A 14715-nucleotide genomic window follows, 5' to 3' on the forward strand; every position below is an offset into this window, starting at 1 on the left:
GTAGGTGGTAATAGTTGGACTAGTTAGTAGGATGTAAGTGGTAACAGTTGGACTAGTTAGTAGGATGTAGGTGATAATAGTTGGACTAGTTAGTAGGATGTAGGTGGTAATAGTTGGACTAGTTAGTAGGATGTAGGTGGTAATAGTTGGACTAGTTAGTAGGATGTAGGTGGTAATAGTTGGACTAGTTAGTAGGATGTAGGTGGTAATAGTTGGACTAGTTAGTAGGATGTAGGTGGTAATAGTTGGACTAGTTAGTAGGATGTAGGTGGGAATAGTTGGAATAGTTAATAGGATGTAAGTGGTAACAGTTGGACTAGTTAGTAGGATGTAGGTGGTAATAGTTGGACTAGTTAGTAGGATGTAGGTGGTAATAGTTGGACTAGTTAGTAGGATGTAGTTGGTAATAGTTGGACTAGTTAGTAGGATGTAAGTGGTAACAGTTGGACTAGTTAGTAGGATGTCAGTGGTAATAGTTGGACTAGTTAGTAGGATGTAGGCGGTAATAGGTGGACTAGTTAGTAGGATGTAGGTGGTAATAGTTGGACTAGTTAGTAGGATGTAGGTGGGAATAGTTGGAATAGTTAATAGGATGTAAGTGGTAACAGTTGGACTAGTTAGTAGGATGTAGGTGGTAACAGTTGGACTAGTTAGTAGGATGTAAGTGGTAACAGTTGGACTAGTTAGTAGGATGTAGGTGGTAATAGTTGGACTAGTTAGTAGGATGTAAGTGGTAACAGTTGGACTAGTTAGTAGGATGTAGGTGGTAACAGTTGGACTAGTTAGTATGATGTAAGTGGTAACAGTTGGACTAGTTAGTAGGATGTAGGTGGTAATAGTTGGACTAGTTAGTAGGATGTAAGTGGTAACAGTTGGACTAGTTAGTAGGATGTAGGTGGTAACAGTTGGACTAGTTAGTAGGATGTAGGCGGGAATAGTTGGACTAGTTAGTAGGATGTAGGTGGTAATAGTTGGACTAGTTAGTAGGATGTAGGTGGTAATAGTTGGACTAGTTAGTAGGATGTAGGTGGTAATAGTTGGACTAGTTAGTAGGATGTAGGTGGGAATAGTTGGAATAGTTAATAGGATGTAAGTGGTAACAGTTGGACTAGTTAGTAGGATGTAGGTGGTAATAGGTGGACTAGTTAGTAGGATGTAGGTGGTAATAGTTGGACTAGTTAGTAGGATGTAGGTGGGAATAGTTGGAATAGTTAATAGGATGTAAGTGGTAACAGTTGGACTAGTTAGTAGGATGTAGGTGGTAATAGTTGGACTAGTTAGTAGGATGTAGGTGGGAATAGTTAATAGGATGTAAGTGGTAACAGTTGGACTAGTTAGTAGGATGTAGGTGGTAATAGGTGGACTAGTTAGTAGGATGTAGGACGTGGTGTAAGCCGGTGTTCTGATCCACTTTGAACAGGAACACGTTTCCTCCTGTCGTGCAGCTGTGATTAATGTCTTCCTGTTTCCTCTTCACTGGCCAGAATGAGGTTCCTGTCTTGGTAAGTCCTCTCCCCAAGGTGTCTCTCTGGGCGCTCATCAGTTACCACCATGTTATGGTGGGACGGGGAGATATTTAAACATTTCAGTTTGCTCGGCCTTACTGAGTAAACCCCCCCCCCCTCCCCCCCCCAGTCTCATGAAATAACAAAACCGCTGCCAAGGGGAGAGAGCCATGTTAGAATATCCAGAAATAAATAACTCAGCTTGAAGTTCAACCTCGTAGATCTATTCTGTATAGGAATGGGAATAGAATAGATCCTCTTAGATCTATCCCGTATAGGAATGGGAATAGATCCTACGGTTCACGTCAGGTCGGCTGTGATTTAAAGAGGATCTTTGTGTTTATTTGGCTGACCTCGTGCTTTCATCCTCACAGGATCCCCTGGATCTAGAAGAGGAACCTACAGCCAAGGTAGGTCCTCCTGTGTGTCCTTCATGTCTCTTTGCGTGAGCTCTGCCAGAGCACGCTGCTCACGCTACCAGCTAGGAGCCATTCACCAGCCTCCTGCTGTCTCTACTGGCAGCTGACCAGTAAACCAGGCTGGATACTGGATGAACATCCATCAGGTGGACACAACACCAGAGGGAAGATAACGTTATTTGTGACTGATGCATGTTTATGAAGTGAGATGCACTCAGTGATACAACAGGATAAGTTTTAGGAACTAATAAACTGGCATGTGAAATGATTTTTTCTTTCAGCTCTCTAGAATTTAGCAGGATTTATTGATTAGAATAATCATAACAAGGTGGTTTTATGGGTTGTAAACCACCTGGAACTAAGTTGTTGTGTTTTTGTTAGCCTTGAGCCCGTTATGAGAGCCTCACCTCCAAGTCCGTTGTGTTTCTACATTAGCCCTGAAGGGACAAACCAAACACTGGCTCCAAGAGAGCCTTTTATGTCTCTACGTAACCAAACGTTCACCGTAGCTTTCCGACATGCATGTGAATGAAGGGCTAAGAGATGGGATATTCAGCACTACTACACTAGGTGGCACTACAGCCCACACACCACTGGTGTTGAACTTCAGATTCAAACACACTTCAAGCCAAAAGAAAGCCAAAACACACAATGTAAAACCTGGTGTTTAGAGTCCTTGGAAGAAAACACTAGACCTATTTAGAACATGAGCGCGTGGTGCACTTCATTCTTGTGTGGCCAGAATGAGTATTACAACAACAAAAGAACATCTCCATGGTAGGAATAGGATACGGGGTTAAATGAAGAATGAAAGCCTTCTCGTCCTCTCTGTAGCACCTCTACATTCCTGGTCCTCTGCTGTGTTTGTCTTCCAGAACAGTCGATCAAGATGTTCATCCGAGGCCGGCCGATAACCATGTACATCCCCTCTAACATCCAGAACTATGAGGACCTGAAGATGGAGCCGCCGCCCGAGAGGCTGGAGTTGGACTGGGTGTATCCTTCTAGCGTTCAGCTCACGAGGGTTGTCTCCTTCAGATAGCGCTGGTATCAGTGAGGTCACCTCCACCGTCTTTACTGGAGGGTATCTTTGTATTGGTCCACATGAACTGTGAAGGAATGAAATGGACCACTGGTTACCGCGACCTTCCCCTTGACCTTGCCGGGCCAGCTATGGTTACCGGGGCCGCGACTGCCGGGCCAACCTGTACTTCCTCCCATCGGGCGAGGCGCTGTTCTTCATCGCCTGTGTGGTTGTGCTCTACCACATCAACAACCGCACACAGCGCCACTACCACAAGCACACGGACTGCGTCCGCTGGTCAGTGCAACAGCTTCATGTCATCTGCATCGAGAGAATCACATCAAACACACGAGAGAAACACATCAAACACGAGAGAAACACATCAAACACACGAGAGAAATACATCAAACACACGAGAGAAATACATCAAACACACGAGAGAAATACATCAAACACACGAGAGAAACACATCAAACACGAGAGAAACACATCAAACACACGAGAGAAACATCAAACACGAGAGAAACATCAAACGCGAGAGAAACACATCAAACACACGAGAGAAACACATCAAACACACGAGAGAAACACATCAAACACGAGAGAGAAACACATCAAACACGAGAGAAACACATCAAACACGAGAGAAACACATCAAACACACGAGAGAAACACATCAAACACACGAGAGAAACACATCAAACACACGAGAGAAACACATCAAACACACGAGAGAAATACATCAAACACACGAGAGAAACACATCAAACACGAGAGAAACACATCAAACACGAGAGAAACACATCAAACACGAGAGAAACACATCAAACACACAAGAGAAATACATCAAACACACGAGAGAAACACATCAAACACGAGAGAAACACATCAAACACACGAGAGAAACATCAAACACGAGAGAAACACATCAAACACGAGAGAAACACATCAAACACACGAGAGAAACACATCAAACACGAGAGAAACACATCAAACACACGAGAGAATGATTCTTAATGAAAATGAGTACTTTAGGTGTCAAACAAACACTTTAACACGGTAGACGTCACTGTGACGACTGTTTATATAACCGTCTCTTGATTTGAACACAAACCCTCAACTTGTCCTAACTTCACAATGTTAACCACCTTTTTCAAACTGTTCATATGTGACTGTTGACTTTTTCACTTCAACTTAATTTACAAGAAAGTACCGCTAACAGTCACAGACATGTCATACAGGTAACGCTCTGTCTGTGTGTCCTTTATTCAACACCACCTGAGAACATGTGTGACGTGGCCTGTGGGGACGACGGCGTGAGCCTGTAAATAAACGTGGAAATCAGAATCTAAAACTCGTCTTGGGCTCAAAGAGTTCAAATCTATTAAACCTATTAAAATAATTACAGACACCAGGACCTGTCCCAATAATACAACATAGGTATCAACACCTGTACCAGAGATCCGGCTTGTCCCCACACGTCTCTGAGCACAAAGGACCCGGCGTCTGATTGGTCGTCTCTCTAACGACTCGATGAAGAGGAAACAGGTTCAGGTCTCAGAGGCGGGGAACGCTCCTCCTGCTCCTCCCTCGTGTAGACACCTTTACACCTTTACACCTTTACACCATGTGGCAACCCGGGGGACTTGGAGGTGAGATTCTGAATAAAATCAGGAGACTCAGAGACGTAGCGCAAAATAAAGTGTCTTTTTAATAAAACGTATAGGAAAAGGGGGGAATGGGCATCTAACGGCAACAAAGGATTCTTCCCGGTCGGGGTCTTTGGTCTCACACCTGGTGTGAGACGGTTCCTCTCTCCTGTATGGGCCGAGCAGAGGAGAGAGGTGAGAGGGTCCACTTACCTCCGGTCTGTTGCGGCTCCTCTCCTGAGGTTCCAACGTTCCTTCTCCTCTCCTGTTCAGGCTGCTCTCTCCTGATGCCTTCCAGTGGAGGGTAGATATAGGCTGTGTCTACTACCGCACACTTTACGAAGTACACTGCAATACAGAGCACTGACATCTGTCGTGCACTGCGTGGCTGATGAGTCTGTATCAAATGGAACACTTACGTTAACCACTTGGCGGAAGTGACGGACGCAAATCTGTTAACCGCACCCGCGAAATTAAGCCGGGAGTGACGTACGCAAATCTGCTTGCGATACCCGCGAAACTTAAAGTGACCAAATGAAGCACTTCTTGCCCTCTTGTTGTCCCTTGTTTACCCCTCTCTCCACCCCATGTGGAATTTACGGTCCACCCCATTTACGGTCTGTAGCTTCGTGGTCTACCGCTTGTGCTACCCGAGCCATCTCGTCCGCCATTGTTTTAGAAATAAAATGAAAAGCTAGCGAAAGGGCTCCTCCTCTTCCGCTACGTAGCCAAGATGGCGTCCGTTTAGGGCGAGTAGTGTCCATCGTTTACGCTGCATGTTTTGCCCGTTTGCAGAGCGCCATCCGGGTACTTTCAGTGCTCTGGATGCTGCTGGTTCTGTCAGTGTGGCGCCCGAAGCACTGAAAGTCAGTGCTCCAAGTGCTCAAGTGTCCGGTAGTAGACACAGCCTCAGTCTGTGTCTCTCATCAGCTGATTGGCTGCAGGTGTGACCACTCCCATGTGCCCATTGGCTGCAGCACCTGCACTGGGAGGTACGCCCCGTGGATCACTTCCCCCAACCTGAGCTTTGGGATCCGCCTCCTGGGCCCTGTCTGCTCTGCTTTTCCCCCTGGTCTGCCACAACCATTACACCTTTACACTTTTACACCGTTACACCTTTACACCATAACACCTTTACACCATTACACCTTTACACCTTTACACCATTACACCTTTACACTTTTACACCGTTACACCATTACACCGTTACACTTTTACACCGTTACACTTTTACACCTTTACACCTTTACACCGTTACACCTTTACACCTTTACACCATTACACCTTTACACTTTTACACCGTTACACCTTTACACCATTACACCGTTACACCATTACACTTTTACACCATAACACCTTTACACCATTACACCATTACACCTTTACACCGTTACACCTTTACACCGTTACACCATAACACCTTTACACCGTTACACCATTACACCTTTACACTTTTACACCATAACACCTTTACACCATAACACCATAACACCTTTACACCGTTACACCATTACACCTTTACACCGTTACACCATTACACCTTTACACCGTTACACCGTTACACCTTTACACCTTTACACCATTACACCTTTACACCATTACACCTTTACATTACACCTTTACACCGTTACACCATTACACCTTTACACCATTACACTTTTACACCATTACACCTTTACACCTTTACACCATTACACCTTTACACCATTACACTTTTACACCATTACACCTTTACACCTTTACACCATTACACTTTTACACCATAACACCTTTACACCTTTACACCATAACACCTTTACACCATTACACCTTTACACCATTACACCTTTACACCATTACACCTTTACACCTTTACACCTTTACACCTTTACACCATTACACCTTTACACCTTTACACCATTACACCTTTACACCATTACACCTTTACACCATTACACCTTTACACCATTACACCATTACACCTTTCCACCTTTACACCTTTACACCATTACACCTTTACATTTTTACACCTTTACACCATTACACCTTTACACCGTTACACTTTTACACCGTTACACCTTTACACCATTACACCTTTACACCATTACACCTTTACACTTTTACACGTTACACCGTTACACCTTTACACCATTACACTTTTACACCTTTACACTTTTACACCGTTACACCTTTACACCATTACACCTTTACACCTTTACACTTTTACACCTTTACACCATAACACCTTTACACCATTACACCTTTACACCGTTACACCTTTACACCGTTACACCTTTACACCTTTACACCATTACACCGTTACACCATTACACCTTTACACCATTACACTGTTACACGTTACACCATTACACCTTTACAACTTTTCCTTGTGTGTGTAAACAGATTAACAGCTAGGAGCAGATTGTGTAAGACTTTAGTAGAAAAAGTAGATTTGAATGTTGCTAAATAGAGCATTAACAAGAGAAGTACCGGAGCTGAGGGGAGAGCACACACACTCTTCACACACACTCTTCACACACACTCTTCACACACACTCTTCAGGAGGACTCTGAAGGCTCATGTTGACATGGGGGATATCACACATGTACATGTAACTGGACAACATGTGTTTTGTATGACCCTGTTCTGCTTGTTGTTGTTGTTGTTGTTGTTGTGCAGTCTGACGCTCCATCCTGACAAGGTGCGCGTGGCGTCGGGCCAGACGGCCGGGGTGGATAAAGACGGGAAGGTACCAGCCGATGGATCAGTATTATAAACTGTGTTCATATGTACAGACGTGTGTTCCACACGCTCACAGGTCACCCTCGTAACGTGTGTGTGTGTGTGTGTGTGTGTGTGTGTGTGTGTGTGTGTGCGTGCGCGTGTACTTGTGTGTGTGTGTGCGTGCATGTGTGTGTGTGCGTGTGTCAGCCCATGCAGCCGTGTGTTCATATCTGGGACTCCACCACCCTGGTCACCCTGCAGCAGATCGGCCTGGGCTCCTTCCAGAGGGGGGTGGGCTCCGTGGCCTTCTCCTTCGCTGTGAGTTGAGTTCTAAGGAGCCGTGATGGAGACTCTCAAACCTTCATCGCTAGTTTATCTTCATCGGGTCTGAGTGTGTTAGATACTGTGAACACGGCGTACTGATGGCCGCTCCCCGTCTCAGGACTCCGGGGCGTTCCTGTGTGTGATCGACGACTCCAACGAACACATGCTGTCGGTGTGGGACTGCAACAAGGGCACCAAGCACGCAGAGGTCAAGGTGAGGACAGAGGTCATGATGAGGACAGAGGTCAATGTGGGGTCATGGTGAGGACAGAGGTCACGGTGAGGACAGAGGTCATGATGAGGACAGAGGTCAATGTGGGGTCATGGTGAGGACAGAGGTCAAGGTGATGTCAGAGGTCAATGTGGGGTCATGATGAGGACAGAGGTCACGGTGAGGTCAGAGGTCACGGTGAGGACAGAGGTCAAGGTGATGTCAGAGGTCACGGTGAGGACAGAGGTCAAGGTGATGTCAGAGGTCACGGTGAGGACAGAGGTCAAGGTGATGTCAGAGGTCACGGTGAGGACAGAGGTCAAGGTGATGTCAGAGGTCAATGTGGGGTCACAGTGAGGACAGAGGTCAAGGTGATGTCAGAGGTCAATGTGGGGTCATGATGAGGACAGAGGTCAAGGTTAGGACAGAGGTCACGGTGAGGCCTGCTGCTGACCCCAAATGTCAGCGGGCTACGGACGGCCATAACACGAGAGCTCAAAGGTTGATTCAAAACACTCAGTTCATCATATAATGACCAACATGTCCAACATGTCCAGAGTGCACGTGGCTGTCGAGGGTTCACTCCCGTATCTCGGAGTGAGAGGTCAAAGGCCGTGGCATTGTTTACCTCCTCATCATTTAGCCCAAACTCAGAAAGTGATGTCCTCCTTTCCCGACAAGCCGGCAGGACACGGGACCAAGAGATGAGTCGGGTTGACTGGGTTCACATGGGGGGCCTAAGCTGGTGGACAGAGCTAAGCTAAACATAACATGCTACCTCACCTGTCAGTCATCTGACTCAAGCCGCCCGATTTCCCAAAATGATGCGCTGTTCCTTTAACAGGTTTGTTGGGGGGGGCATCATCGGACATCGATGAATGTATCAGCCGGGATTCAGAATCCTCCTGAGGAACAATGGAAGAGAGAACAATGAAGTCAACGCTTCTCCTCCGGTGACACAGCGTGGAGATGCTCTTCATGAGAGAGCTCTGCTTGGAGAGATTAAAGGGGGGGGGTCTCTGCTATGATTTGATGGGCTTTACCCCAAAACCCCTCAACTTCCCGAGAGCAATTTAAGCCTGAATGTCATGGCAACAGTGTCAATATTTTACACACACACACACACTCCCTTTCCACAGCTCTGGAATGGTCCATGTGAGTCCATGTGCCACTGAGCATGAATGGATGTGTGTGTGTCTGCTGGTGGCTCTGAGTCCTGGAGGAAGAACCTGTGAAGAGGCGACCTAACCCTTCTGCTGCTGCGCCTCGCTGCTCATCATCCAGATGTTTACATCTGATCTGGACTCACGCAGGTGAAACACAGTGGCGGTGCGTCCATAGGGGGCGCTAGGGCGCCGCCCCTCTTAAAATTTTGAGATGAAAAAAAAAAAAAGAAGAAAAAAATATAATATATCCTGTCAAAAAACATTACATACCAAATCATTTAAATAGCAAATAAACCGTGTTGACGCGCTAACTGTGTGTGGAAGACCGTCAGCCTGTCAACAACCACTTAAGTTAAATGTGACATAAATAATATATCGCCACTCATCGTCACGGAGAGAAGCCCCGCCCCCTTTACGGGGCGCCGGCCCAATGTGTGTGTGCGGCAGCGAGCAAACATTTCACGGTCGTTTCGGCAAGGACGGCTTCTCATTGGAGGATGAAACCTGAATCTTGGGGCACAAAAATGTGCGCCCTGGCCAATGACATTGTTTCTTACTTCACGTGACTGGACTATTCGGCCAATCAGAGACCGGTATGTTCCCTCAGCCAGAGAGCTCCACGGAGCTACGTGAGCAGGTAGCTAACGGAGCTGTCAGCTGGAGGCTCAGTGAGTAATGCTGTTTAGTTTCCCCTGTCTGTTGTTCCAAAGTCCTGGGACTGAAACTCTCTGGACTACAACGGGGTGAGGGATCTAAAGAGCTGCAGACAAGTGGAAAGCATGAATCTTAACGCAGTTATCTAGCTCAGAGCATGGAGCTAACGAGCTAACAGCATGAAGCTAACCCTGTTTGCAGAGCAGAGCAGCAGAAGGAGACCGAACTGGCATCGAAAACACAACAGAGAAGTTCTGAAAAACAGACACATTCCCTCCAGAATAATGGAAACAGGCTGGTCACAGACATGATTGACTTTAACCAGAGAGTTATGGAGAAGTTTGACCACTTTAAAGAGAGGAGCTACTTGTCTTTACAGTAGTGGCTCTGCTCTGTCACCCAATGTAACATGTGATCTCTTTCTGACTCTATTCTGCTCTGAACCTCTTTCATGTGAGGGTGAAACTCTTTTATTCTGTAAACCTCTGAAACCCAACCCAATGTTCCTTAAAGCTGCTCTGAACCTCTCATGCCCAAAGTTACAGTGTGTTGATAGTTGTTATTGGACCGTGTTGAGCACGCTGTGTTCTTGAAATAAAGCTTTGTTTTTTACAATATTCTACTCAAAACCTCTTTTCTTCTCATTGTTGAGTGATATTTAAACCGCGTCGCCCAACTGCGCCCCCCCCCCCCCCAAATTTCACCAGCCGCCACTGGTGAAACATCATGCTAAAAGTGTGTGTGTGTGTGTGTGCAGAGCACCAACGAGGCGGTGTTCTCCGTGGAGTTTAACGCCAGCGACAGCAGCAACATCATCACGTGTGGTAAGTCCCACGTGTACTTCTGGACGCTCAGCGCGGGGCAGTTCACCAAGAAGCAAGGCATCTTCGGGGTGAGGCCGACTCCTTCAGCTCTACGTGGATTAGATGTTCACACCTGGACCGACGATGGATCCAACGTGTGCTCCGCAAATATGTTTTCAGAAGTACAAGAAGCCCAAGTTCATCCAGTGCTTCGTGTTCAGCCTGACGGGAGACGTCCTGACGGGCGACTCCGAGGGCAACATCCTGACCTGGGGCAAGTCGCCCGCCGACGTCAAGACACTCGGCAAAGGAGCCAAAGGTCAGTGCTGAACATCAATATATATATATCTACATATATACGTATATATGTATGTATATGAAGAGAGGCTTCATCCTGAATGACACTGTGACATCACTCCTCTGTTGACAGAGACGTTCCAGATCCAGAGGCTGACCCGCGCCCACGAGGGCAGCGTGTTCACGCTGTGCGGCCTGCAGGGCGGCGCTCTGCTCAGCGGAGGAGGGAAGGACCGCAAGATCATCCGCTGGAGCGCCGACCTGGCCCCCGAGAGAGAGTGTGAGGTGAGCCACGTGGGGGGGGGCTCTGTGTGTGCGTGTGTGCGTCTGTGTGTGTGTGTGTGTGTGTGTGTGTCTGTGTCTGTGTGTGTGTGTGTGTGTGTGTGTGTGTGTGTGCGTCTGTGTGTGTGTGTGTATATGTGTGTGTGTCTGTGTGTGTGTCTGTGTGTGTGTATATGTGTGTGTGTCTGTCTGTGTGTGTGCGTGTGTCTGTGTGTGTGCGTCTGTGTGTGTGTCTGTGTGTGTCTGTGTCTGTGTGTGTGTATATGTGTGTGTGTCTGTGTCTGTGTGTGTGTGTGTGTCTGTGTGTGTGTGATATTTATTTGTCGTTTGCCAGGAGTACAACAAAAATCACGAATTACAAGAAAGGGTGGAAAAAGATTACAGCACACATGAGGGAAGAAGAAGAAGAAAAAAAACACCAACCCCCCCTGGCCCGAGAGAGGGGTACAGGAAGTGTGAGTGGAAAAACACAAAAAGCAGACATACACACAACAGCAGTTGCAACAGGGAGGAGGTAATCCAACAAATGGGGATCTAAGCATCCATTGGGGGGCAGAAGGTAATCCAGAACAACAAGCAAACCAGCCAGCAGCGCCAAGCAGCCAGCCGGCTAAGGCGCGCAGGGCAGCAGCGCCCGTGCAAAGTGGGATGGGGGGAAGGGGAGGGGGAGGGGGGGTAGATTATTGAGGGGAGGGGGTGTAATGCAATATTATCTGGAAAATCCTCCATATGCTCCCAGGCCACAACAGACAGTCCTCTCAATGGTGCCCTGGAGGAATTGTCTTGAAAGACAACCACAGGTGTCCTGGGATACAGTTGAAAGTGGATGGGGAGACAACCAGAGAGGCTCGGGAGATGTGTCTCCAGGAAGGAGTTGTTGTTGTGCCGGATTCCGGGAGTTGGTGTTTGATAAGGAGGGGCAGCCCGGTCTGGTAGTGGCAGCAGTTGCTTTAGCTTCAGTTTCCAGTTTTTTTTATTTTCCAATTCAGTTTTTTCTCCCTTTTCATTTCTCCTATTTCTCGATCAAATGCCATTGATTTTCAATTCATCCTCCATCATGTTTTTGAGCATTCTCTGGCCCCAAAGTCTGAAATTTAAACTTCTGCCCCGTGCCTCATTTCTCATGGCCAGCAGGCAGCGGCCGCAACGGCGTCTTCCTTTAAATTTTTGGTGCAAAAGCGCCTGGCCATCCAAATCTTCGAAAATCCATGTATCAAAGTTCCGAATATGTAGATGTCTTCTATCCTCCATGGAGGAGAGTGGTGCTAGGTCCCGCCACCCTCCACGGCACCCATCCCGCCCAGTAACATTCGTCCCAGCCGGCAGGACAGGGGTCAGGTGAGTGTGTGTCTCTGTGTGTGTGTCTGTGTGTGTGTGCGTCTGTGTGTGTGTGTGTCTGTGTGTCTGTGTGTGTGTGTGTGTCTCTGTGTGTGTGTCTGTGTGTGCGTGTGTGTGTGTGTGTGTGTGCGTCTGTGTGTGTGTCTGTGTGTGAGTCTATCTGTCTGTGTGTGTGTGTCTGTGTGTGTCTCTGTGTGTGTGTGTGTGCATCTGTGTGTGTGTCTGTGTGTGTGTCTGTGTGTGTGTGTGTGTCTGTGTGTGTATATGTGTGTGTGTGTGTGTGTGTGTGTGTGTGAGTCTATCTGTGTGTGTGTGTGTGTGTCTGTGTGTGTGTGTCTGCGTGTGTGAGTCTATCTGTGTGTGTGTGCGTCTGTGTGTGTGTGTCTGTGTGTATATGTGTCTGTGTGTGTGTATATGTGTGTGTGTGTGTCTGTGTGTGTCTGTGTGTGTGTGTGTGTGCGTGTGTGTGTCTGTGTGTGTGTGTCTGTGTGTGTGTGTGTGTGTGTGTGTGTGTGTGTGTGTGTGTGTGTGTGTGTGTGTGTGTGTGTCTCTGTGCGTGTGTCTGTGTGTCTGTGTGTGTGTGTGTGTGTGTGTGTGTGTGTGTGTCTCTGTGTGTGTGCATTCACACACGTTTAAGTTGATCAATGTGATTATTGATTCAGATTCCAGAGACCTACGGAGCGGTCCGTACCATCGCAGACGTGGATGGGGAGGAGCTCCTCGTTGGTACGACCCGTAACGCCATCCTGCGAGGGACCTTCTCACACGGATTCGTGGCCATAGTGCAGGTACGTGTCTGGGACCGCATTTCAGAACCATGTGTGAGCTGGAGTGGACCGGTGGGAAGACAGCCTCCACAGTTAGGAGGAGGAGTCCATTGGCTCCGCCCCCAAATCAAACACGGCCAACACAGGTACCTGCAGGACGGCCAAAGCTCAGGTATCCTGGATTGTGTGTGGACACAAACACACACACATACACACACACACATACACACACACAAAGACACACACACACAGACACACAATACACACTAATGAAGAGGACGCTCAGTGTGTGGTTGTATTTCCTGCTGCGCTCGACGAAGATGAGATGATGTTTCTCTGTGTCTGGGGCGTTGTTACGGGATGACCAACAACAACAACAACAACAACATACACGGCTGCTCCTGCTGCACCACGACAACGTCTACAGAGGGATGGTTACTGAACACAGATACTAGAAACGTCTTTTGCATGATTTATTCCAGGTGTGGAGTCAAAGTAAAGTCTTTCAGGTTTACGGCTGTCCTCTCGAGGAAGAGCCACACGTCAAAGTCTTGTTTTAAAACCTTTAGTGGGCAAATTCATGTTTGGAAATGACCTCAAAATACACAACAAACTGGGGCAGGAGGAGACTGGGCCGCCACGGTTGGACACTCAGACTGGGAGGAATGGAGGGTCAGAGGCCCGTTTGGGGCCCAGTGTGCCCCGACACGTTAATTCCGCCCTGAGTCTTGTCTCCAGGTGTATCCCGCCTGTTGAGACCAGCAGCTGGCATCAGGAGCATGTGAGACCCGCTGGCCTCTGGATATGGGAGAGTTTCACCTGTGGGAAAGTGAAACGAACCCCAGAGACCTCCCAGAGTGCTGCTCCTGGCCCGAGGAGCTGCAACCCCCCCCCCCACCCCCTCTGTAGCTGAGCCTAACCACGGCCCGCCGCCACCTTAACGTCTGAGATGAACTGAGAAGCCGGACCCTGGGGGTTCGGCGAGGGGGGGGCACATCCGGGGGTGTTAGGACAACATACTGTGCCGCATACAGTATGGTCGCACATGAGGCCTCAGCAACACTTTGTGTGTGTGTGTGTGTCTCAGGGCCATGTGGATGAGATGTGGGGGCTGGCCACACACCCCTCCCAGAACATCTTCCTCAGCTGCGGCCACGACAGGCAGGTGTGTCTGTGGAACACGGAGGAGCACATGCTGGACTGGTGCATCTCGCTGGAGGTAGGAGGAGCTGCCACACACACACACACACACACACACGCTCTGACCTGGTCCTGTGTGTCTCTGACAGGACTACGGGCTGTGTGCTGATTTCTGCCCCAATGGGTCAGTGGTGTCAGTGGGCCTCAGTACAGGAAGGTAACACACCTTTAATCAACCGGTTAACGAGCAGTACGTGCAGTGTATTGCCTGGCGCCCAGTCGCTGTCCATCACTGATGCCTATGCCCCGCCCCTCTGTGACAGGTGGATGGTCCTCGACCTGCAGACCAGAGAGGTGGTGTCTGAGTCCGTTGATGGCAACGAGCAGCTGTCTGTCATGAGATACTCACCAGGTCAGCCCACTAGTGTCCACT

General features: G+C 48.1%; 1 protein-coding gene across 2 annotated transcripts in view; it reads left to right on the forward strand.

Annotated features, from left to right (window-relative positions):
• Positions 1 to 14715, forward strand: part of eml3 (EMAP like 3) — a 95130-nt gene that overhangs the window by 76760 nt on the left and 3655 nt on the right. Inside the window, exons 7-19 of one of the 2 annotated variants that reach the window (XM_056442205.1) lie at positions 1880 to 1915; positions 2800 to 2920; positions 3096 to 3245; positions 7256 to 7325; positions 7508 to 7618; positions 7743 to 7838; positions 10413 to 10547; positions 10639 to 10777; positions 10889 to 11040; positions 13038 to 13163; positions 14230 to 14361; positions 14432 to 14499; positions 14606 to 14694. In XM_056442205.1, coding sequence (XP_056298180.1) covers positions 1880 to 1915; positions 2800 to 2920; positions 3096 to 3245; positions 7256 to 7325; positions 7508 to 7618; positions 7743 to 7838; positions 10413 to 10547; positions 10639 to 10777; positions 10889 to 11040; positions 13038 to 13163; positions 14230 to 14361; positions 14432 to 14499; positions 14606 to 14694 — 1425 coding nt within the window. Of the gene's footprint in view, positions 1 to 1879; positions 1916 to 2799; positions 2921 to 3095; positions 3246 to 7255; positions 7326 to 7507; positions 7619 to 7742; positions 7839 to 10412; positions 10548 to 10638; positions 10778 to 10888; positions 11041 to 13037; positions 13164 to 14229; positions 14362 to 14431; positions 14500 to 14605; positions 14695 to 14715 lie in introns of those variants that run through there. The other variant, XM_056442206.1, reaches the window with a different exon arrangement.

This window comes from Pseudoliparis swirei, chromosome 21 (assembly GCF_029220125.1).
Source record: "Pseudoliparis swirei isolate HS2019 ecotype Mariana Trench chromosome 21, NWPU_hadal_v1, whole genome shotgun sequence".
In the NCBI taxonomy this organism is placed as follows: domain Eukaryota; kingdom Metazoa; phylum Chordata; class Actinopteri; order Perciformes; family Liparidae; genus Pseudoliparis; species Pseudoliparis swirei.